Genomic DNA, 26,485 nt, shown 5'->3' on the forward strand with positions numbered 1-26,485 from the left:
CTGAGTAAAACGAGAGTGGAAGGTCCATTGTGAGATGCATAAGTAGGGATTTTTCACATTCTTCACAATACGGGTTTATTGAGGCCGATTCCATTGCCTTGCTTGGACTGTAGTACCCGGTGGCGATTTTGTCGAAGTCACCGTGGTGGAACTCTTGACGGATTAGGGTTACTTCGATGATGTTACTTGTTGACGAAGGTAATATTGTTTCCGGGTACGTACCAAATTGATTATGATGGCATGGTATAATTGATGCCATTATTATTATTGTAACTTAATTAATTAATTAAGTTGTGTAATAATCTGATTTCTTAAGTGTTTGAGTAATTACTATTGGTAGTAGAATTTTGAGGAGTGTATATTTATAGAGATTAGAGATGGTTTTAGTTATATAGGTCGGTGTGTAGAAGTAGAATTATGGAAACTAATTTGGGGTAGTATTATTATTTCCTTAATTAATTGTAGAAGTAGAATTATGGAAACTTTCCTTATTTTGGGATGTATTTGTTGAGTTCAGGACAAGCTTTCCAAAATTAAGACGCTCTCCTATTTTTTAAATTCAGCTAGTAGTCCTATTTATAAAAGGATACATAGTTATGTTTGATGTGAGACGGTGATACAGAAATCTTAAAACTCATTTAAGCATATACTCCTCTGTCTAAGTAAAATCATAGTTCTCGATTCTAATTCTAGGTAAAATCTTAGTACATTAGGATTTAGGAGCAGTTAAGAACTCCAAATTGTTTTTTTTTTTTTCAAATCTTAGTACATTAGGATTTAGGAGCAGTTAAGAACTCCAAATTGTTTTTTTTTTCAAGTTCCAAACATAACTTGTTTTTTTTTTTCAAGTTCCAAGCTATAATATGATGTCTTGAAATTGTTTTTTTTTTTCAAGTTCCAAACATAACTTGTTTAATCTTACATTTTTCATACAACTCTTTTATAAAACGTTCTATAACATAGGATAGACACTAAAACACTGATAATACCGTAAAGTAAACCTCGATAAATTGGAAAAGCTTAACTAAGAAATTCGTTATTTCCAATGTCTAGCGAGGAGCGAGCGCCTTGGCTTCCCCCGGCCCCTCCAAAATCCGCCATTGCCCTAAAAGAAAACTTAAACTTAACACTTTGATGTGCATGTTTAAGTACAAAGTAACTTTGTTAGGCTTACTGTTAATACGATTTTACAAGCAGTTGATCGGATCAGATTCCCATTCCGGCAATCACTCTTACATATTGAGCAACGTTATTGAACTAATTTAGTCCTAACCCGGATCCATAGTCGTGGTATATATATTGCACCTCCACGACCATTCGACCAACATGATTATACAAACCAAATCATAAGACCTATTTCTTCAAATAAAAGTATAAAATTTGCTTGAGACGTAATAATTAATTAAAGAATTTAACTCTAGTTCAATAAACTAAATTGAATTATTCAATCCAAAACAAGAAGTGATCAAAAATACAATTAGATTGATCATCCTTCTACCAAAAAAAAAAAGAACATGACTAAATCAATTACTCCCTCCGTCCCGGTCATTTGTTGTCCTTTGATTTTGGCACAAAGACCAAGGAAAGAGGAGATGGTCAATTACTAAATGACAAGTGTAACAAATTGAGTGTGAATGATCAAATTACTCATTAAGTTCATTCTTAAAATAGAAAGGACAACAATTCACTGAGACACTCAAAAAAGGAAAAGGACAACAAATGACCGGGACAGAGGGAGTACTTTCAATTGGCAACTCGAAACGACAAAGAGGACACATGTGACTTGTACGTAGCCATTCAATAACACAATCCTCATGAAACACATGCTTACATGGCAATTTCACTCGCACCCGCTTCATATCAAGTTCTTCAAGACACACCACACAATCTTCCCCGTCAGCTGCCACGTCCTCCACCCTCTCTAGCTTCTCTATAGCTGATACGGCAGCCGGGGTGGGCCCAGCCTCGGATTGTCCCTCGAACAACGTACCTTCTAAGAGATCCAACCAAGTAGAGCACTCTATGTCACGTTGCCTTGCAACAACAATGCTACACCTCCCTTGAACTCCATACCTCTTCTCCCTGGTCATGTATATAAGAAATATATTTTCCCTTGAATGATTTCATTCATTAAGATCAGAATATATACACGAGGTTAGTTACGATTACAACAATGCAATCCTATAAGAAAGGAAACTACTTCCTAATAATATGCACATGATAATACATTTACTAAAAATACAAAGGAGAATATACATAGGTACGTATATTCTAATACGCTCCCTCAATCGAAGCAGGAGGTGGACGGATACTGAGATTGAACCGAAAGTCATCAAACAGAACCTTAGGCAGCCCCTTCGTAAATATGTCAGCGTATTGGTAGCGGGAGGGGACATGGCGAACCTGTACTTGTCCAACAGCAACTTTTTCGCGGACAAAGTGGATGTCTATTTCGATGTGTTTGGTCCGTTGATGGTTAACAGGGTTGCCAGCTAAGTAAATTGCAGAAACATTGTCGCAATATACGACGGTGGCTCTTTTGATAGGGCAATGTAACTCGAGAAGCAAATTTCGAATCCAACAGGACTCAGCGACAACGTTAGCCACCCCTCTATATTCGGCCTCGGCACTGGATTTAGAGATCGTTGCTTGCCGTTTAGAGGACCAAGAGATAATATTGTCACCAAGATACACGCAATACCCGGATGTGGACCGGCGGGTGTCCGGACATCCACCCCAATCAGCATCACTATAAGCACAAAGAGAATCGAACTTTGAAGCATAAAGATGAAGGCCATAGTGAGTAGTACCTTGTAAGTAACAGATGATGCGCTTGAGAGCCCCGAAATGAGCTTCCCGTGGGTCATGCATAAATAAACAAACTTGTTGGACCGCATACGAGATATCGGGGCGAGTAAAAGTCAAGTATTGGAGAGCCCCTGCCAAGCTGCGGTAAAGAGAGGGATCCGAGACCGGGTTGCCCGAATTGGCACCAAGTTTGGGATTAGTGTCTACCGGAGTCCGAGCAGGTTTGCATGACGACATATTAGCACGAGCAATGATTTCAGTGGCATACTTCTTTTGATGTAAAAACAGCCCGGATTTGTGACGAACAGCCGATACACCTAGGAAAAAATTTAGAGGACCGAGGTCGGTCATGGCAAATTCGTTCCCTAGGCGAGTAAGAATCTCATCACGAAATTTGGGGGTTGAAGTGGTAAGTATAATATCATCCACATACAATAAAAGATATGCCATATTGCCATCATGACTATATATAAATAAAGAATGGTCCGTCTTACTTTGCGAAAAATCGATAGAGGAAGAAAACGATGCAAAACGTTGGTACCATGCGCGTGGGGCTTGCTTGAGTCCATAAAGAGATTTCTTTAATAGACACACATGATCCGGATGCTCACGGTCTCGGAACCCGGGTGGCTGATGCATATACACAATTTCATCAAGACGTCCATGTAGAAATGCATTTTTGACGTCAAGTTGATGAATAGGCCACCGTTTAGAAACTGCGAGGCTAAGCACCGTTCGTATCGTCGTCGGTTTCACAACTGGACTGAAAGTCTCATCGCAATCTACGCCCACCTGTTGTGACCTGCCATTAACAACAAGTCGAGCCTTGTATCGCTCCAAATCACCTTTAGCTTTGAATTTATGCTTAAACAACCATAGACACCGCGTAATATTGACATTAGATGGTCGAGGCACAAGAACCCAAGTCTCATTCTTAAGTAGAGCGTCATATTCATCTTTCATAGCTTGATTCCAATGACGGTCTTTAAGTGCGTCAATCGGGTTCTTGGGTATGGGTGAGAGTGTGGTTGTGGCACAAAGGTCAAAGAGTGTTTTGGGCTTGAAAATACCATGTTGGGCCCGAGTGGTCATTTGAGGTGAAGGTTGAGGAGGTGGGGTATGATGAGGAGGGGGGCTCGGTGATACATGGGGAGATGATGCAGCCGAGGTTGGGCCTGGAGAGATTGGGCCAGGGGTGTCTGGGCTAGATGGAATAGGGCCTGGACTGGGAGGAGGGGACTGGGCTGGACCGTCTGGGACGTGGGTTTGGAGAATTTGGTGACGAGTGTATGGAGTGGGTTCCGGGTCAAGAAACTGGTATGACGAGATGGGGTTCGATTTTGCGTGGGCAAAGGGGAACACGGACTCGTCAAAAGTAACATGATGGGCAACGATAATCTTTTGCGTGACCAAGTCCAAACATTTATATCCACGGTGATTAGACGGGTAGCCGATAAAGACACAAGGAGTAGCACGGGGGGCCAATTTGTGTATAGTAGTAGGAGGTATGTGAGGGTAACAAAGACAACCGAATGTCCTAAGTTTATCATAGGACGGGACTCGTTTGTATAAGCTAGATGTAGGGGAGTCGTAATGGTTTGCTTTGCTAGGTAGGATATTGTGTAGGTAAGTTGCCATGGAGAGGGCATGGTGCCACATATGAGGGGGCATGTGGGCGTGAATAAGGAGCGTTCGAATGGTGTTATTAATGGTCCGGATTTTGCGTTCCGCTTTCCCATTTTGAGGGGAGGTGTGGGGACAAGAAAACCGAAACAATAAACCTCGAGACGCAAAGAAATTGTGGAGCTGGGAATTATCGAACTCACGGCCATTGTCACATTGAAGAGTTTTTATGGGTAGATTAAATTGAGTCTTAATCATTTCATAAAATGTCGTAAAAATTTGTGTGACTTGGGATTTATTAGTGAGAGGGAATGTCCACAAGAAATTAGTATAATCATCAAGGAATAAAACATAGTAGCGGTGCTTGAGTGTACTTAAAACAGGCGACGTCCATAAATTCGTATGCATAATATCAAACGGTAAAATCGTATTGGACAAAGAATCATGAAATGGCAATTTGACGTGTTTACCGAGTTGGCATGAATGACAAATAGCAAACTTATTAATGGGTCGACAAGCAATGTTTTTATGAGCACACAAAGAATTAAAAATGTCGGAGCCGGGATGTCCTAGGCGTCCGTGCCATGTAGAGGCATCGAGGGCAGTGAGGGCGTGGGCTTGTTGTGGTGGGAGTGACTCGGATTGAAGAGGGTAGAGGTCCCCCGTGCTATTACTTCTCATAATCGGCGTCCCCGTCTTGAGATCCTTCACAGTAAAACCGAGTGGGTCAAATTCAACGGAAACATGGTTATCGGTGGTAAATTTACGTACGGAAACCAAGTTTTTAATTAAATTTGGAACATGTAGAACGTTATTTAAGGTGAGGGATTGGTTAGGAGGGGGGAGAGACATAGCACCACGACCGACAATTGGAATCAAATGACCATTTCCGACTACTATGTGACGATTACTACTTAATTTAGAATAAGAAAGGAGATTACCATTATTGGATGTCATGTGCGACGACGCACCCATGTCCATATAGTAGGCATCATCCGGCTGCTGAAGCGATAAAGACTGCATAACAGCAGCGATATCTGTGGGAACGAATGCTCCCTGAGGTCCACCCGACGTTCCTGGTTGCGCAACATACGCCTGCTGGGGGCGTGGCCCAAGAATGCCGGCTCCACGCGACGGAGGAGGGGCTGTCCAGCCATTGGTAGGGTAAGAGCAGGGTGGTACAGTCCACCCACCCTCGCTGTGCGGTACTGCCAGGTGACAGAGGGCACCCATGTCCACGTTCCTGGTTCTTTGTGAGTCCCACGGCCGCTGCTATTACCTCCGCCCGACTGCTGAGTATTCGACGACCCACCACGACCATTTTTCCCTTTATTGCCTTTGCGATTATTGCGACCCTTACCCTTATTCGAATTCGAGGATCCATCCTTATTGGTGGGAGTGGATCGAGAATCAGAGTCGGAGGCAGGGATATTGGTGTGAGAAACATGGAGAGCGGTGGCATTCGATACATTAGCACGGCGTTTTTCTTCAAGCGATAGCATCGAACGAGCCTTGTAAAAGGATGGTAGAGGGTCACATTGCTGGATAATTGACGCGATGCCATCGTATCCATCAGAGACTTTAGTAACCATTTGGAGAACGAGACGAGTGTCAGAGACCGGAGCACCAACATTAGCGAGTTGGTCAGCGATCATTTTGAGAGCTTGACAATAAGACGATACGTCGGGGTAGTTATCCATGTGGATACTCGAGAATTGTTGCTCCAATGACACGGCACGAGAGTGTTGATTATCGATAAAAATATCCTTGAGACGGTCCCACGCAGCCTGAGCCGTGGCACCCGGTTCGAGGATCGTATGAAGAAGATCAAGCGAGATGGTACTATATATCCACTGTTTTACAATCGCATCGAGGCGAGTCCACTGGGCGTCCTTGTTAATCACAGCGTCCTTTGGAGGGTTGATGTGATCGATGACATCGAAAGCCCGGGCAGTATTGAGAAAGAGTTCTACCCATGACGCATAGTGAACGTTTTCGGACTCGAGGGTAATCTGGACATAATTTTTGATATTAGAGACGGAGTAGGCCGGGTGAAATGGAGTTTTGTTGGGGACGGAATCGTTCGTCATAGCTACTCGGTGAAGGGAAGAAGACGAAGAAGAGAGGAGCGGAAGGCTTAGGGATCGTTTTAGGGTTGATACCATATAAGAAATATATTTTCCCTTGAATGATTTCATTCATTAAGATCAGAATATATACACGAGGTTAGTTACGATTACAACAATGCAATCCTATAAGAAAGGAAACTACTTCCTAATAATATGCACATGATAATACATTTACTAAAAATACAAAGGAGAATATACATAGGTATATTCTAATAATGTAGTCAACCTTATAGTGTAAGGCTTCGAAAATCGAGTCAATGTCGTAATTTGTGTTGTTAGGAAAGCCGTTGTTGATGTAGTCGCTGACGACTTCGAGCTTGCAATGAGGGCAATAGGGGTTTAGAGGGTTTGAATAGGTTGTTGATGTTGTTAAAGGCAAGTATGAGATTGTTTGTTCTTCATCATCATCATTGTGATCATAATAGACTAACCTTGTTGTATTTTCATAGCATATATCAACAAATATACAATATTCTATTGGGTAATTATTGATGAGATAGTTGTTGTGTTGACAATAGATATTCATCGCCATAATTTGTTGTAATCAAAGATTCTAATTATTATAAGAAAGTAAGGACATATAAGGTACCTTAACGCCGTTACAAAATTCAAGAATGATGTCTGATATAATGATGACTAATAGAGTGTAAGAAAAAATATTAACTTGGGGGAATAATTTATTGTTATTATTAGACGCCCTCCAGCCAGTTGCACAATCACACTAGCCGTTGGCTAGAATCCTCAATCATGGCTCATAATATTTCCCTTCCATAGTTGTAAATTATAGCTGTTGTGAATAATAATTTCCGTAAATATCGAGATATACCTCATGTATAAATATAGCTACCCTATAATGTACGTACTACATACAATTGATCTGAATAATAGTCATATAATTTCCCATATCTTGATATTCATAATATGGTATCAGTAGTCTTAGGTGTTTTTTGATTCATAAATTTTTCCATCGTCTTTTGATCTATCGTCTCTTCTCTTAATCGTCATGACAAATCCTGACGATAAAAGTTTCGAAACGAAACAATCTCCCGCATATCATCTTGTTCTTGTCTCTGTCCCGGAGGCACGTGATCGATCCCGACAACCCACTACTGGTGCTCCACCTCGCGCATATATGGCGACTGGTCAGGCTCCATCTCATACACCTACTGCTGCCGTGTCTCCCTCACTGTCTACATTGGACAATATTGATCTTAATTCTCTTACTCCAATGGAACTTGCTCAGATAAGCCGTCTATGGCAGCAACACAAGACCGAGCAAACTGATCGTCGTCACGGTAATGTTTCTTCTGTTCCTTTGTCTTCATGGATTATTGATACGAAGGCTTCCCACCATATGTCAGGTTGTCTCTCTCATTTTTGCAATATTCGTACCATACCGTCTTTATCTGTTGGTTTGCCGAACGGTGACGTTACCATTGCCACTCAGTCGGGTGATATACAATTGTCATCACGGCTGGTGCTAAAAAATGTTCTCTATGCCCCGCTAATTTGAATTGTCACTTAATATCAGTCTCTAGTCTCCATCTTGATAATACGCTCTCTATTCAATTTTCTCACAAATTTTGTCTCATACAGGACCGTTCCTCGAAGACGGTGATTGGGGCGGGTGAGCAACATGAGGGGATGTATTACTTGACGGGAGTTCGAGACGAAACGGCTAAAGCATATGCGGTTGGGTCGATTGATTCCGTCGAATTATGGCACAAAAGGTTGGGGCATCCATCCTCGCAAATTTCTACTTATTTACCATTTATTTCTAAAAACTCTCGTTTTAATTCTCGTTTTCACAGTAAGAATTGTGATATTTGTCTTCGCGCCAAACAAACGCGTGAACCATTTTCTTCCAGTTCAAATAAAGCGGACTCAATTTTTGATTTGATACATTGTGATTTATGGGGAAAATACTCGGAAAATGGGTCGTGTGGCTCACAATATTTTTTAACAATTGTTGACGATTTTTCGCGTTCAACTTGGGTCTATTTACTTCGTCATAAAAGTGCTGTCCAACAAACTTTATTAAATTTTTTTGCTATGGTTGAGCGTCAGTTTCATAAGAAGATAAAAATTTTGCGCAGTGATAATGGTACAGAATTTACGTCTCTTATCAATTTTTTCAACACAAATGGGATTATTTTTCAAACCTCTAATGTTGACACCCCTCAACAAAATGGCCGGGTCGAACGTAAACATCGTCATATTTTAAATGTCGCCCGTGTTCTCTTATTTCAAGCTAGTTTACCTATATTATTTTGGGGTGAATGTGTCCTAGCTGCAGTTCATCTCATTAACCGCACTCCAACACCTCTTCTCAAAGGCAAAACGCCATATGAAATACTTTTTAACAAACCTCCCCCTATGGAGAATCTTCGCATTTTCGGATGTCTTTGCTACGCAAAAAATATTAATCGTACTCGCGACAAATTTGCCCCTCGAAGTAGAAAATGTATTTTTGTTGGTTATCCTTTTGGCAAAAAGGGATGGCGCGTTTATGACTTGGATAACGGATCTTATTTTGAGTCACGTGACGTGGTTTTTATTGAACACGAATTCCCTTTTAAAACTCTCAACATCCATGATGAGAACGACACTTCCACGTCATTCCTACATGACACTTTAACTCCTATTGACCAAGTTGTTCTTCTTAACATACCCAACTCCCATACCACTTCCTCACCAGCTTCAACCACAGCCACACCCACCAATGACCAGCCGCCTTCTTCTTCGTCCACCACTCCTTCTAGTCCAAGCACCACGACTGGCCTCACGCCTGACCCCGCCAACACTGCCCCAGCCAAACAACCCATTCCCGATCCTCCTGAATTGGGTCGGGGACATCGACAGAAATTTCCAAACTCCAACCTCAAAGACTTTGTTCGACCGTCTGTTCGCCCCTCGTCTCACTTTCTCAACGCCACCACATCATCGTCTTCAGGTACCCACTACCCTATTTCTCATTATATTAATTATGCTAAGTTTTCTCCTAACCATAAAATTTTTTTATCGACCGTGACTAACAACCACGAGCTTAGTTGTTTTAAAGAAGCAATGCAGATTCCGGAATGGAAGACCGCTATGCGCCTTGAAATAGAGGCCCTCGAGAAAAACAATACATGGACACTTGAAGATTTACCTCCGTCAAAGAAAGCCATCGGTTCAAAATGGGTATACAAAATAAAATACAATGCTGACGGTACAATTGAACGGTATAAAGCTCGACTGGTTGTCATGGGCAATCGCCAAGTCGAGGGAGTCGACTACAATGAAACATTCGTCCCTACTGTTAAACTTGTGACCGTCCGCACCTTACTTGCCATAGCCGCAGCTAAGAATTGGAGCTTACATCAAATGGACGTTCACAATGCCTTTCTCCACGGTGATCTCGAAGAAGTATACATGAAACCGCCTCCCGGGTTCCATCCTTCAACCGACGGCCGTGTATGTCGCCTGCGCAAATCTCTATACGGTTTAAAACAGGCCCCTCGTTGCTGGTACGCTAAGCTTGCTTCCGCTCTTCTTACCTATGGTTTCAAACAATGTCCCTATGATCACTCTCTGTTCTCCATTATAACTACAACAACCGAAGTGCACATTTTGGTATACGTTGATGATCTTGTCATATGCGGTAACAATTCCGGCATGATTACAAAATTCAAAGACTATCTCAGCTCGTGTTTTCATATGAAGGACCTAGGAGCACTTAAATACTTCTTAGGTCTCGAAATTGCTCGAAACAAAACAGGGATATTTGTATCTCAAAGAAAGTACGCCCTCGACATCCTTACTGAAGCCGGTTTACTTGGGTCCAAACCCGCATCTATCCCCATGGAGCCCAATCATCGCCTCGCCTTATCCACTGCTGCTCCTCTTCATGACCCACAACCCTACCGTCGTCTTGTGGGCCGCCTGGTATACTTATCTATTACGCGACCGGAACTTATCTACTCGGTCCATATTTTGGCACAATTTATGCACGCTCCTACCAAAGACCATTGGAATGCCGTTCTTCAAGTCGTTAAATATCTCAAGAATTCCCCGGGTCAAGGTATTCTACTTCGGTCCGATTGTGACCTCCGTCTTCACGCATACTGTGATGCCGACTACGCCAGCTGTCCCACCAGTAGGCGTTCTATATCAGCATATATTGTCTTTCTCGGGTCCTCTCCCATATCGTGGAAAACCAAAAAGCAAACAACGGTCTCAACATCTTCTGCTGAAGCTGAATATCGAGCCATGGCATATACAACGCGCGAACTTAAATGGCTCAAAGGATTACTTACATCCCTCGGCATATCACACGACACTCCCATTGAGCTACATTGTGACAGCCAATCAGCTATGCATATCGCTCGCAAGCCCGTTTTTCATGAACGGACGAAACATATTGAAGTTGATTGTCATTTTATAAGGGATGAAATACAAAAAGGGGTCATCACTACAAAGTACGTCCATACCAAAGCTCAACTCGCTGATATTTTTACAAAGGCATTTGGACGCATTACCTTCGATGAGCTCCTATCCAAGTTGGGCGTTTCGAACCTCCACGCTCCAACTTGAAGGGGGGTATTAGACGCCCTAGTTGCACAATCACGACTAGCCGTTGGCTAGAATCCTCAATCATGGCTCATAATATTTCCCTTCCATAGTTGTAAATTATAGCTGTTGTGAATAATAATTTCCGTAAATATCGAGATATACCTCATGTATAAATATAGCTACCCTATAATGTACGTACTACACACAATTGATCTGAATAATAGTCATATAATTTCCCATATCTTGATATTCATAATAGTTATGGGTATATTTATATAGGGTTAAGATATTCATAATAGTTATGGGTATATTTATATAGGGTTTTTGTAAGAGTATATTTATTACTAGAAATTACTAGATGAATTTCATTGTTGTGGTATACTAGGAATAGGATTAGGGGGCTTAAGATACTACGGAGTATTAAAACTTTTTTTTTTTTTCTGGAAGACTAGTGGTGGCTTCAGTAATTGCAACTCCTAACCCAAATTCTCATTTAGTCATTTAAGACGCCGGTTATTTCCGTCTTAAATTTGAAACGGGTCAAATACAAATCACCGAGCTTGTTGCCTAATAAATGTCAAAAGCTTTGTCTTTATTACCACCATGCGGTATATATAGAATTTTTGACTTTTTATTGTATTATTTATAAAAATTTTTTATCTCAAACTAATGATTTTATTTAATAAATTGTAATTTAGAGTTTAGTGGAAAAATTATATTTTAATGAAATGATATTATTTGAGTGAGTATATTTGGAGGCAAAACTTTTCATAATTCATATTCTCTTAGTATATAGGAGATGTGGTTAATGATGAACTTGACTCTACTACTTGAAATTCAATAGATTACTAGTTGCGAAAGCAGATTGATTAAAGAGTCAAACTGATCATATATTAAACGTTTGATCGACATGTTTCAATAGTATAGTTCAATATGATATTTGCTAAAATTGTTTATTTATGTGTAGAAGGATGGATTTTTTTTTATAATAATCCTCTACTAGTTGGAAAGCCCGTGCGATGCACAGGGCTTCAATTAGGATTATCTTTAACAATGTGTATGTTGAATGTTCCAAGAATTTGTTGAACAACATATTGTAAACGTTGGTTTATATTGCCATGTTTGGTAGCAGAAGTCAACTAAACTAAATATAAAAAAAGTCCAAATATGTTAAAAATTGGAACGCACAAAACTTCTGGTTGATTTAGTTGATTACCGCTAGATCTTCAGTCCATGTAATGTAAACGTTACTCTCTTTGGTATTAATTATATCAGTTGTATAACATCCAAAGAGACAGTTGTATTATTCAATTATGTAGTTATCTATTTTTATTGTTGTAGGCACCATCAGTTTTTAGTTAACATAAAACGGTATTGCCAAATGTGGTTTAATTCTACCAAAATAAACATGTGATAATTGAAGCTAACCTTTATGTGCTTCGCAAATTAGATTAACCTACAATATCTACCCATATATTCGACTATGTAAGCATAAGACGGTGTAAAAGCTGTATGAGGGTATGCAAAACAACAGGTATCTCGATCATATATGTAGCATGTTTGGAGAATTTGTTATATCTTTAACCAATAGAATTTGTTTTCATAATTTACAATTAAGACTGATTATTTCCTATGAACTTCATGTAAACAATATCTTTCGTGTGGCATTGGTATACTTGTTCCCTATCATTAATGTAGAACATTCATTCCTTGGTGATGTTGTTTTTTTACGTTGTTACTTAAAGCTAACCATGACTAAAATCTGAGTTCATATAAATTTCAACATGATTAAGTGACTGCCCCTTGCCTCTATTTATCGTCATGGCGTAACACGACCTCAATGGATATTGTCTCCGGTTAAACACGAAATATATTTTTGTATCTGAGAACCCATCATTATCCCCGTGTACATCTATGAAGATATGAGTCATTAAAGTTGCATGTCTATTATATAGATGTATCTTTATATCTTAGAGAATAACTAACTACTCCAATAACTAAATACTCCATCTATCTCAATAAAATGTTTACATATGCCCCATATAATCTCTCCGTCTCGGTCAATAGTTACCTATTTCCATTTTTGGGTGTATCATTGAATAGTTATCTATTTCCATTTTTGGCAATCTTTTGTGGCTCATGTGCATGTAGTCCAAATTCACTCATATTTATTTCCTTAATCTTTGTTGCAAAAGTAATAGATAACTATTGACCGGGACGGAGCAAATATATACATAAAGACCAAGGTACAAAGAGAGGGGAATTGATTTTATATTTTTAAAAGATAAAGTAGAGAGTATAAAACATACCCAAAACAGAAATGTAAACTATTGACTGAAACACTCAAAAAGGGATAGTGTAAACTATTGACCAGGGAGGGAGTAAATGTTTAATTTTTTAGAGTTTAGGATAGATAGTAGGTATTACTTGTAAATCCGATTAGATCTATATTAGTTTTATTAAAAAATTTGATTATAGGATTAGTTAACTGGCAATATGATTTATATTAACTTCATTGTGTATGCACTTTATTGTGAAATTTTCAAGAGCAAATTTCGTCTTGCCGAGTCCAACTCAAATACCTAGTCAAAGTCGCGCATAATGAAAGTAAAAAATGACTCATTTAAAAGCAAGGATGTCATATGGAGAAGGGGCATGAACGATGGTGGAAACCATAATTGCCTTAAGAGTTATGAAGATGTAAATATTAGCTTTATGTATGTCTTAACGCCCATAGTTGACACTATGTACATTTAATACCGGCCTAATAAATCGTCTTTTACATTCACTCCAACCAAAACAAATGCACTGATATAATTGAACACTTTTAATAGAGTTTGCTTTCTAATAAAACTGATTTTCTTATTGTACTGCTAACTATTCTTATATTTACGATAAATGTTAACATTTATTATGAACCAATTGCTTATTTATTATATTCATCACAATTATGGGGTATATACATATGTTTCTCTGTATTAATCTACTAATAATGTTTACCACCATCATTATACAGCTCTGTTTGGCTATATGCCCATTTTTTTTAGAAAATATACAATGTCTAATTGGTTTTGATTTTGACTTCGCTTTTATAAGCGGTTTTTTTTGTCAAAAATTATTAAACATTTCTCTCGTTTCCAATAAACTAAAGTACTTCGTATTTAAACATTTTTTCCCCTACTATCTTAATTATTTACCAAAATTTTGTTATACCCTGCCAAATGCTGATTTTTTTTCTGTGACTTGCTGAATATATTATTTTTGGTTACAAATTTAAGGTTGGCCGAAAGTTATCGAATCGTATCAATTCTTTTAAACAGTAGAACTCACTCTGGTTCTCCTCTTCTATTATATACACTATACTTAATAGTTTATCTTTCGAAATTTTAAGCGAATTGTGCATTTGGTATACTATTTGATCAATGCACTAATATAATTACCTTATTGGTATACATCAATAATGTAATAAAGATTATTTATAGAATTAGGGGTCAAATTTGTATTATAGTCCACTTAAACTAAATTATATACGTAGTAGTAATAAGTCTTGACTTAGTAGTAGGATCAGATCAACGTCTAACATGGTTTGAGCACTTCAAAATCATACCTCTACCCAAAACTCATATACGGGGTATTTATTTATAATTTTATACTGTCATTTATGTTTAAGTAGTTTGCAGATATTGGATTTGCTAACATAACTTGAAAATGGTCGGCAAAAGTGGGATGTTATGCACATAAACGTCACTATAGTCTCACACGGAGCATTAAATAATCCACTCATTCTATCTTTATTGACATTTTTTCTCCAAAATTTATCCAAATCAACCATCCCCTGATAATGATAAAATCGATGGACTATTACTATTACCCCTAATCTTATACTATTACTCATTCTATTAAGATGACATTCTCCCCCTTCTTCTTAATTAAGGGATAGAGTAGTAATATCATCTATATTTCATAAATTTTTCAAAATGAAAATAAAACAATAAAAATGGAATGAATAAACTATTATCTTACACTAAGTATACTCTAATTTTGTATTGCTTAGATAATGTAACTATTTGATTTTCTTTGGGCGTTCTAGTGAAAATTAATTTTGTAGCTCAAGCCATCATATTATAGTAGTTCAAGACCAGATAAAAATTTGTGTCACCGTACGATTACTTACGGAATATATAAGATTGAAAAAGTACGTCTTGTTTAAGATGGAATATCCGTCTTAAATCTTAAAACGGGTCAAAGACTACCACATAGTGGTAATAAAGACAAAAAAAATTGACATTTTCTAAGCAATTTGTCATGTAATTTGGTATATATTTGACCCGTTTTAAACTTAAGATGGATAGTGTCCATCTTAATTGAGAATTTGTGTAATTTCTAAATGAACTAAACTTTAGTATGTAATTATTAACATGAATCTTGTACCTATAACCTAGATATACGAAATTATTTCAAGCTAATACTCATTTTTGTAGACTTTAAATAAGAACAATTGTCGGCATACATTATTACTCATTTACACACTTGTTTTATCAATATATATGTGGTACTTTGAAGGAACAATTGCATTTTATAGTACTCCGTATATGATAATGATAATGTAAGTCCTATTGATACAACAGCTGGTCCTTGCTTTACCATTCTTAACATAAAACAACGTAGAGTAGTCAAATAAACGTTTTAGAAACTCAAAATTTAAAGGTGTTTTCAATATTGTTAATCATACAAATCCTCTCCATATATTATTTTCTCCTACAAAAGAAATTTACTGGAAAAACACTGCCAATATCACAAATACTCGTGGAATATAAAGTACTAAACTGCCTCCTATAACACTTTAGTTCATTTTCAACTTAAGATAGAAAAAGAAGTTAAAGTTACCATTACTTATAACTTTATACTCACTAAACTCTATATATATGCGTGCGATTTAATAAATTGAATCTACTTATATAAGGATAAACTTAAATGAAATTTGTTTTCTACTTATATTAGGATAAAATTAAATAAAATTTGCTTTGTTCTTAAGAAATTTACTTTTATAAGGATTTTTTTTTTTTAAATCTACTTTTATTAGGATACATTGAATGACATTTTAGTTTATTTTCAACTTAAGATAAAATGAGAAGTTGCTACTCACAATTACATATAAATTTATAATCACTAAAATCTACATATATGTGTGTGATTTAATAAATTCAAACTACTTATATTAGAATATAAAAATAAATAAAATTTGTTTTTTTAAGAAATCTAGTCTTATTAGGATAATTTTATAAATTTAATATTTTTTTAGAAATCTACTCTTATTAGAATAATTTATTAAATTTTCTTTTAAATTATAGGATTTCTAAAAAAATTGGACTCTCTAATATCGCTTGAAAAGTTTCTGCTTTATATATATATGTATTGATTGCTAATTGCTATTACCTCCATTCAATTCCAAATACAACATGATCATATTACACACTTGTCAATGCAAGATTTATAAGGTATTAAACATCTTCAATTTTACGTTATAAAAAAATATAAAAGTTTTCTAATTGCATTTACAAAAGACGAATTAAACAAAATCTCAGATAAATATATTTTCTCTTATACTATATTGCAGAGAATATCGAATATTCTCTTCGAACATAAATAGGGTCAAAATATTAGATGTATTTGTAGTTGAATGGGGGGACTGGGGGAGTACAAGAAAAACCTATAAAAATAAGAAAAGTTAGATATTTTTAGTCAAACACACTATATGCTAGAAATTGGGCCTAATTTAGGGTTGTTATTTCAAACCTATATGGGGCTCACAAATTGTTAGGAGAGACGATTTTATAGAATAACGCTAGCCCGAAGATAAATATGCCCAATATATTCACAAACCTTTTTTTGTTTTTCCTGTGCCTCATTCGTCCTCCTCTGTAAGCCACCAATGTCCAAGTCATTCATCTCGCCCTCCGCTCGACTATCTCACCCACATGTGAACTCCGTATTCAACCCACACCCCCAAATTACGGCCACCGCAGCTCCTCTCCACAAATATTCATCCCAAGTCCATGAGTTTTTAATTATAAACACTAAGACCCTGTTATTTTGGACTTAATTTCATCTCATTTAAGTTCAGTTCAGTTTTATTCTGTTATTGACGGTAATTTAAACGCGGAACATGAATTTGATTAGTAAATTAACAATTATTGATCAGATGAAATAAAATTTAATTTTAGAACTTCATTGTTTGCTAGGATTTGTGTTATTGTTAGACTGTTAGGCCATGGACTAGTCATTGGTAGGGCGGTGCAGATGGACAACGACATGGGGGTGGCGCTAGTGGTGGTGGTCTGGTTGTGAGGACGGAGGGGTTATTGGTGGCATAAACATATTGTGGTTGTATAATTTATGAACTGTCAAATATGTACTCTCTTAAGATGGATATAGTTAAAACAAGATTTTTGCTAATCATTAGACGTTTTACTTATGTTTTATCTAGAGGGCTGATTTTCATCGACGACGTTTTAGTAAATATCGATGACGTTTTTCAAAAAAAGACGATAACTACATTTGCACTCATCCACCACTTTCTCTCTCTAAAAAATTTCCTCTCAAATTCTATTAAAAATCAACTAAATTAAAAAAAAAAAAAAACCAATGCAACAACCACAATTAACAAGATCAATTAACATGACGGATCCCGAATCACCGGTACGTAAACAACTTAATCGCTTCATTATTTGCTTAATTTTCATTTTTTTTGTGCATCGTTAATTCTATTCGATACTTGATTTACGTCATGTATTAACTTAGTAGTAGCGAAACTGCGATTTTTCTGCGTAAATCTGAAATTTGTTCCCCGAAGGTTGTACCATGGACCAAACGTTGGAAACCAACGTTTACCATGGTCCAAACGTTGGATTTCCACGTTTGCAATGGTCCCAACGTTGGAATCCATTGTTTGGACATGGTTGAACGTTGGAAACCAATGTTTGGCCATGGTTGAACGTTGAGTTTCCTTGTTTGGCCATGGTTGAACGTTGGTTTTCCATGTTTGGCCATGGTTGAACGTTGGAAACCAATGTTTGGCCATGGTCGACATATAATTCAACCTATTTTACGCAAACAACTATACAATTACAACTAATTAGCAAGAAATTTACAAGAAAAACAACAACAATACAAGTACAACAATACAATTGAATTAAGTTTAATAAAACCTAAACTAATCAAAACAAATTCAATTAACTAGCCAAATTGAAGCATATAATCAATTAAAACTAACACACTACTACAAATACAGGCAACCACAACGGCCCTTTAACAACGCTTATTCACGAAAATCATCAAAACACGTTGTAGAATTTATTCCGCGAATTTTACCAAACTTAATTACAACGGTTATGTGTTGTTAACCGTTGTTATTGGTTTTAACAACGGGTCATACTTAAACAACCGTTGTTAATGAAAAAACTAATAACAACGGTTAAATTTTAACCGTTGTTAATGCTTTGGCGCCAAATTAGTGAAAAGTAATCACAACGGTTATATTAGAACCCGTTTTTAATAAGTTTTAACAACGGTTGTAGACTCAATAACCGTTGTTATTAATATTATGAAAATCTTAAGAACAACATATTGCTTTATTCTGCTATACGCTACAAACACAAACACAAGCTAATACTGCTACTATATCATCCTCCATTCCTCCCTGATCGTCTCTCTGTCTTCATCTCCGTCACTGTTGTCACGTCTTCTCTCCCTCATCGCGCGTGTTTATCAATCAGGTATATATATGTTTCTTAGCAACGCTTATAACTAGATATAGGATTTTTTGGGTTATTATCTAATTTGTTGATAATTTAGCTTAATTGCTTTCCTGAATTTCGTTTATTTGTTTGCCTATTATTGTATTTTCTTAATTAGTTGCCTATTATTACGAATGTAGAATAATGACTCGAACTTGGATGATTGATGCAAATATGAGTGACCGCACCTACAAGGATGGTTTAGCTGAATTTTATGAATTCGTTTCGAACAATTTGAAAGGTTCTTCTAGTATTGCATGTCCTTGTGAAAGATGTGGTAATATTAGCTATATGGCTTTTCTGGACGTTAAAATACACCTAGAAAAGTGGAGATTTAGTCGATCCTATACACTTTGGATTTTTCATGGGGAATCATTAGAGGAAGAGAATAACTCTGAAGAAGATGATGTTGAGGTACACGAAAGGCTAACTGATGATCCTGAGTTTGCCGAGTTTTTTGAGTTGGAAGAGTTGGAAGTAGAGAAGTTGAATGTTGGGTCTATAGATAATGAAGAGAATGATGATGAGTCGATTGCTTTTGAAGATGTAGGTGATGACACTAGTAATTGGGATGACCTTAACAACATGTATGAGAAGTTGTGTGAGTCTGAAGCACCTCTGTATCCTGGTTGTAAGTTCACAAAAATGTCGGCTGTGGTGAAGTTGTATAATATCAAGGGGGCAAATGGGGTGAGTGACACGTGTTTCACTAGTTTTTAGCCTTGATAAAGGAGTTGCTTTCTGATGGTAATGTTCTACCTGTTAAGACATATGAGGCGAAAAAACTAATAAGAGGAGTGGGTATGAAATATGAGAAAATACATGCATGTCCAAATGATTGCATATTGTATCGGAAATTATATCAAAACTTAACCAATTGCCCTAAATGTTTGGAGTGGCGTTATAAGGATAAGGAAGGGATCCCGGCTAAGGTGTTGTGGTATTTTCCATTGATACCAAGAGTCATAAGGATTTATGCGAATCCCGATGATGCAAAAATGTTAACTTGGCATGAAACAGAAGAATAAATGATGGAAAGCTAAGACACCCTACAGAGATGGTAAGCAATGGAAATCGTTCGACGCTAAGTATCCCGAGTTCGGCAATGAACCTAGAAACTTACGTCTAGCTGTCCACGATGGAATGAACCCACACGGAAACATGAGTAGCCAACATAGTACTTGGCCAGTAGTGTTGGCTATTTATAACTTACCTCCATATGTGTGCATGAAAAGAAAGTATTTGATGTTGTCGTTGTTAATTTCCGTCCCTAAACAACCTGGAAATGATATAGATGTATATTTGGAACCTCTTCTAGATGATTTGCGATTGTTGTGGGATAGTGGGATAGAAGTATTTGATGCATATAAGAACGAAACTTTCAATTTGAGAGCGATGTTATTGTGTACAATAACTGACTATCCGGCTTATGGCGACCTTTCTGGGCACACAGTTCATGGGAAAGAGGCTTGTCCATTGTGTGGGGAGGATATCGAGTCTGAATACTTGAAGTCTTCTCGTAAGTATGTGTATATGGGAAATAGGAGGTTCTTGTCTCATGACCATTGTTATCGCAAGATGGAGAAAGCATTCAATGGAAGACAAGAACTTCGTCAACCTCCTAGAATTTTGAGTGGGCATGAAGTTTATCAGAAAGTAAAGCATATTGAGATAGATTATGGGAAGAAGAGCGGCTCTAAATTGTCTACTCGTGGGTATAAGAAAAGATCCATATTTTTTGATAAACTTCCATATTGGCCGACTGAGGTCGTGCATTGCCTCGATTTCATGCACATTGAGAAAAATGTCTGTGATAATATTATCAATACCCTTCTGAATGTTCCTGGTAAAACAAAGGATAACGCCGCAGCTAGGGAAGATATGAAAATGATGGGTATTAGGCTAGAGTTGGCACCACAGAAGAGAGGTAATCGTACATTTTTACCGCCAGCAGCTTTTACCCTTTCACGGAATGAGAGAAAAGAGTTTTGTGCATGCTTGAATGGAATTAAAGTGCCACATGGTTATTCGTCGAACATCAAAAGCCTAGTGTCGATGCAAGACCTAAAACTCACCGGGTTAAAGTCACATGATTGTCACACTTTGATGCAACAATTACTACCTGTGGCTATTCGTTCCATTTTACCTGAAAAGGTAAGATATGTTATAACTAGATTCTGTCTCTTCTTCCAGTCCATATGCGAGAAAGTCATCGATCCCGATGACGCGGATTCATTGCAGGACCTCGTTGTAACCTCTCTTTGTCAGTTGGAAATGTATTTTCCACCCTCTTTCTTCACTATCATGATTCATCTGACCATTCACTTGGTTAGGGAGATTTTGTACCTTGGGCCCGTGTACTTGAGATACCAGTATCCTTTCGAAAGATTGATGAAAGTCTACAAGGACTATACATCTAATCGGTATCGTCCGGAAGGTTGTATTGTTGAACGCGCTATTTTAGACGAAGCTCTTTCATATTGTTACGCTCATCTCTCCCCTGAGGAGTTGATTGGCGTTCCTAAGAATCGTCATAGTGACTGGATGACCGGAAAAGGTATTAGGGGCCGGGTTGAAAAAATTGTGACACGTGAAATGTTGCATTTAGCACACATGTATGTGCTAAACAACGAAGATGAGGTGCAACCTTATATTCAACAACACAAAGATGAGCTCAAATACGATCACCAAAACAAGACCGAGAAGTGGATTGCGAACGAGCATACGAAGACGTTTCCAGAGTGGTTTAGGAATATTGTCTTACAGTGTACTGATCAAACTGGTGATGACATCTCTCCTAGGTTACTACGTCTTGGTTTAGGTCCAAATGCCAGGGTCACCTTTTACAATAGTTTTGCCATTAATGGATATACTTTTTACACCCGCGAGCAAGATGAGGTGAGCACAATGCAAAATAGTGGTGTGAGTTCTGAATTTGAGGCAATGCACTTTGCTACTTCAAAAGATAAAAAGCCTATTTGGGGAAAATGCCTTTATTATGGTGTTATTCAAGAAATATTGGTACTAGATTACATTGATTTCACAATGCCTTTGTTTCGATGTAACTGGGTTGATAACAACATCCATTGTGTCCGAAAGGATAAGATGGGATTTACGTTGGTCAATCTGGGTAAGGTTGGCAATAATAAGGATGATCCTTTCATAATGGCATCCCAAGCTAAACAAGTGTTCTATGTCACCGATCCTATGGATAAGAAGTGGTCCGTTGTACTGTCTATAAGGAAAAGAAGGAGTAGTCCATCCGATAATGATGATGATGATCAGGATGTCGTTTTTGAGGGAATGGATTAGTCTACCACTGTATCTTATTTCGACGATGTTGACACTGATCATGAGGACACTGAAAGCATCTATATGCGTGATGACCATGGTGAAGGTATTTGGGTTAACGAAGAAACTATGACATCCAAGAAACGTCCCCGATCCTGAGATAGTTCATCAGGACACATACAGTATGCATGCATGCTGGTGTAAGTTGTCTTATTTTCTTGATCTTATTATTAGATGTGGATGCTGGTGTTGAAATTGCTGAATAATGTTGCAGTATGTATTGTTACAGGTTTGGACTGTAATGGAATTACAGTAATTTTTTAAAAAAAAAGAGGTTCAACAATAACAACGGTTATATTTAAATTACCCATTGTTAATACTTTCAACAACGGGTGTAGTACCTCTACCCGTTGTCAATTATTTTTTTTGACATATTTCATTTTGGCGCAAATTTGGTGAAAATATATTACAACGGGTGTATTTTAACAGTTGTAATAAACTTTTGACAACGGTTTACTTTTATTGACCCGTTGTTATTAACATATAACAACGGTTCTTCTTTGAGCACCCGTTGTCAATAGTTTGTCTTAATAAAAAACTAATATAGAAACCCATACAACATGCCATACACAAACACACACAACATTATTATTAGTTCAACTGTTGGTATCCTGAGTTAATTCTTCTCTCTTCCTCGCTTTTTACATTCTCGTCGCTGCCGCCGTCGCCCGATTTCAGAAGCCCGATTCCGTTGCCTTCACTTATCATCCTGCTCGTTCTCTTTATCATCATCATCAACAGGTATGTTCACTTTAATTTTGTGTTTCGTCATTAGGGTTTTAAGACGATCATCTTGTTTCTTTTTCATGCATCTGTTTGTTTTTCGTCTTCTTTGTTATCTTTATCATCCCGCATCATCTACTTTACTCCTCTTATCAGGGTTTAGGATTTTAGAAGCTCAATCTGTTGTTTTAAATTTTCATTCCTATTAGGGTTTAGGGTTTTAGATAATACTCGCATGTACGTTGTTAAGTTGTTATTTCCACTATATCATTCATATTTGGGTTTTAGGATTATCATGGGTGAAAAACGTAAAAGAAGTCAAAAGAATAATGAGCCTGGTGATAATAAGCCTGGTGAGAGGGGTGCTACGAAGTGCAAGAAAGTCTTTGCAGCTATAGCCGCTAAACAGCCGTTCGAAATAACATGGAGTGAGATGGGTTTCCCTACTGGTCCAAATGCGGGTCTTTTCTCCAGTTGGATTGGTGCTTGCACAAGACAGTTTGTGCCTATCCATTTAGATGATGTTAGAACTTTGAATCCAAAATTGGCGGAGTTATACTTGGCTCGTGTAAAGGAAGGCTTTATTATACCCGATAAAAGCCATGATGAGTATTTAATGCATAAGGCGGATGTCCACAGCGGTGGAAGTGTGGCGTTGCTAGGGATTGGTTGTATGTGGACAAGGCAACGGGGAGATGCGTAAGAGCCCACCGGAAAACAAGTGTCCCACCATCAAGCAGGAAGAATGGGATCTTTTCAAAAGATGAGAACTACCGAGAAGTTTCAGTTAAATATCCTCGCCTTTTAACGATTTACCTATCATTTTTTTAATTAATGAGTCCTTTATATAATCTTTTTATTATCTCATCTACTTGCGCTTTTATATAATTATTTGAAGGCCGTTAGAAAAAGAAATCGTGCTAACATTTCATGCAAGAAGGGGAAATTCTATGGTTCTCGAGGCGGTTCTGAAAAGATAGAAGAGGACCTCGTAAGTAGCATGCATTATTGCCCTGTGAGACTTTATTTTTTTAATCACACTTGGACTTGCATTGATACACATTTACGTGTATAAATGTTACCATGTTAATGTGTAGGTGGCAAAGGGAGTGAAAGAGGTGGATCGGCATGTAACTTATAAACATGGGCACACGCCTAAAGGATCCCTATTGTCGCATGACAAATATGATGAGGAAGTTTTGGCCAACATAGTAAGCATTATTTTATTAAGACGAGTTCATTACTAACTTTATTATTTTAGTCACAAATATAATTTGAAGTTTATTTAATATATTATAGAATAACGTATTGAAAGAGGTAGAAGAAGGGAAATTCACTCCCGGTGGTCGTAATGACGTTCTTGCTAGAGCGATCGGCCGACCGAACATCCAGGTCGTTTGAGGGGCGTCCGTTACGGTTGGAGTAACGAAATATTATGGGAAAACGCCCGGATAAAGAAGAAAAGGAAGACTAAGTCTCGAGAACGCCGACATGGTAACATTTATTCTATTATTTTCATTTAAGTTCAATTCACATGTTATTGTTGGGATAAAAATTGCCGACACATTACATTCTTGGCAAGCGACTTGATTAATGGCATCCGTACTACTAAAGCTGAATCTTTGGAGGTAAGCTTTCCGAAGAAGAAGTGAAGATGATGGAGGATGTCATTTCTAAAGGGGGTAATAATAAGGTACAACAGATTGGTGAAGACGCCGCTACTACCTTGGCAATACATGAGAAGGAAGTATCGGTCAACGAGATTCGAGAAAGATCGGTACCTAATAATGCTTCAAGTTGTAACAACTAAAGCCGATCAGGTACCTAATACTTCCTTATTTTTCTTTTGTTTTTTTTTTGGGTAAGATCGGGGTGTGTTCACTTTGCCAACTTCGACATGGTGCCATTGAATTGGTTAATTTTATTAGGTAAATAATGGGTCCGAAAAGGAGATGCAACTTGATGAGAAGACGATCGATGGAAAACAAGATACATCCCCTTCAAGTCGGTTCCTGTTTTCAGTAAGGTATGCATGAAGTGTTTAATTAGTTAAATTTATATGAATGCTGAAGTTTGTGCAAAAATCGGCCCGAGACAGAAAAAGCGTTTTGCAAAATCTTTGAATCTTTGAAGCGTTTTTGCAAAGATATAATAATGTATGTGTATATTCTTCAGGCCGTAAACAAGAGGCCAGTTATTCTTGCTGACCCTAATAGAATCGAAAAGCCACATGTGCGTGTTGGCCGGGGTCTCGTAGAAAACAAATCTGCAGCAGCGGAAACTGTAGTTCATGGCGAAAAACTTTTGCCGAATCATAGAATAGTAGAGATAACTACAGTCAATCCAGGCCATGAAAACTTTCAACTGCCTGTCCCAGTTCGTGACGACATTACCATTCTGGGAGATGCGCTTGGAAGTTTCATCCAATGGCCTGATACTCACATCTACTTGGCGAAGATATCTCCGCCGCCTGAGCAGCGGAAAGCAGTTGGGGTTAGAAGAAATACCTTTATATATATATGTGTGTTACATTTTTAATTGTTGAATGTTTTTATATGTTAAATTTATATGTTATTTTTTTTTTGTAGGGAACAAAAAAGGCGGCTTTGGCGGATAAGCCTAAGTCCACAGACATGCCAACGACCTCGACTTCACAACAACTTGATGAGGTATTTAATTAACTTCTCCATTTTTTTAAAAATTAACCTCGCTCCCTTTATTTATATTTTGTCTGTATTTATAAAAAGCATGGTAATTTTGTGTAGGGGACAAAATCAAAGACTCATTCTTTCCCGGACCTGAAAGTTAGGACTTTAAACTCCACACAATATAAAGGGAAGGATTACATGCAAAAAGTAAGAACGGTGACGATGAAGAGACTGCATGAGGAGGCTGGCCATCGCATAGCCACCGAGCAATTGATAGTTATTCCGCTCGAAGAGGATATTCTAGGGGCTGAGCGCCAAGCACATGTATCATGGGATGTGCTAGCCGTATGGGCTGGCCTAGACCGTTGATGTCCAACACATATTTGTTTGGATGAAGTAAGTTTCTTAATAAATAATTTCATAGTCTAATATTCTGACTACTAGATAGTGTTTTAAATACCGGAATTAATACCGTAATAATGTAGGATATTGAAATTGAGAGTGATCCCCGAGAAGAATATTCCATCTGATCTATACGGATTCCTGTGCCCCTATGTTTTATCTTTATTTATTCCGGATTTCTCGTTCGAACAACGGGTAGATTATATTGCTCAGCAATTGGCGACAACCAAGAAGCTGATTTTTGGCGCTTATAATGAAAAAGGGTAATAAACAAATTAATATTACGTTTCCCCCTACAATTGCATTTTCATACCTAATATATGTACTTGTTATTAATAATGATGATGTCTCTTGATGTAGGACTCATTGGGTGCTAGCAGCCATCATGCCGACAAGGAATAAAGTTTTCTGGTTGGACTCTTTACATCATCAACCAAGCGAGACTTTTAAG

General features: G+C 37.7%; 1 protein-coding gene across 1 annotated transcript; it reads left to right on the forward strand.

The window, feature by feature from the left end:
* Positions 1–25,138: 25,138 nt before the first annotated feature.
* LOC141651207 (uncharacterized) lies at positions 25,139–26,032 on the forward strand. The gene is made up of 4 exons (XM_074458928.1): positions 25,139–25,477; positions 25,573–25,653; positions 25,750–25,908; positions 25,994–26,032. The coding sequence occupies exons 1-4, from the start codon at positions 25,139–25,141 to the stop codon at positions 26,030–26,032; spliced, it is 618 nt and encodes a 205-aa protein (XP_074315029.1).
* Positions 26,033–26,485: the final 453 nt, after the last annotated feature.

Source organism: Silene latifolia, chromosome 4 (genome assembly GCF_048544455.1).
Source record: "Silene latifolia isolate original U9 population chromosome 4, ASM4854445v1, whole genome shotgun sequence".
Taxonomy (NCBI): Eukaryota; Viridiplantae; Streptophyta; class Magnoliopsida; order Caryophyllales; family Caryophyllaceae; genus Silene; species Silene latifolia.

What these genes read in the sequence shown, in the direction of transcription:
- LOC141651207 (XM_074458928.1), top strand. Translation starts at nt 25,139, where the DNA reads ATGTATGTGTATATTCTTCAGGCCGTAAACAAGAGGCCAGTTATTCTT. An exon ending in AGCAGCGGAAAGCAGTTGGG is followed by an intron (nt 25,478 to 25,572) that starts GTTAGAAGAAAT and finishes TTTTTTTTGTAG; the next exon opens with GGAACAAAAAAGGCGGCTTT. An exon ending in CTTCACAACAACTTGATGAG is followed by an intron (nt 25,654 to 25,749) that starts GTATTTAATTAA and finishes AATTTTGTGTAG; the next exon opens with GGGACAAAATCAAAGACTCA.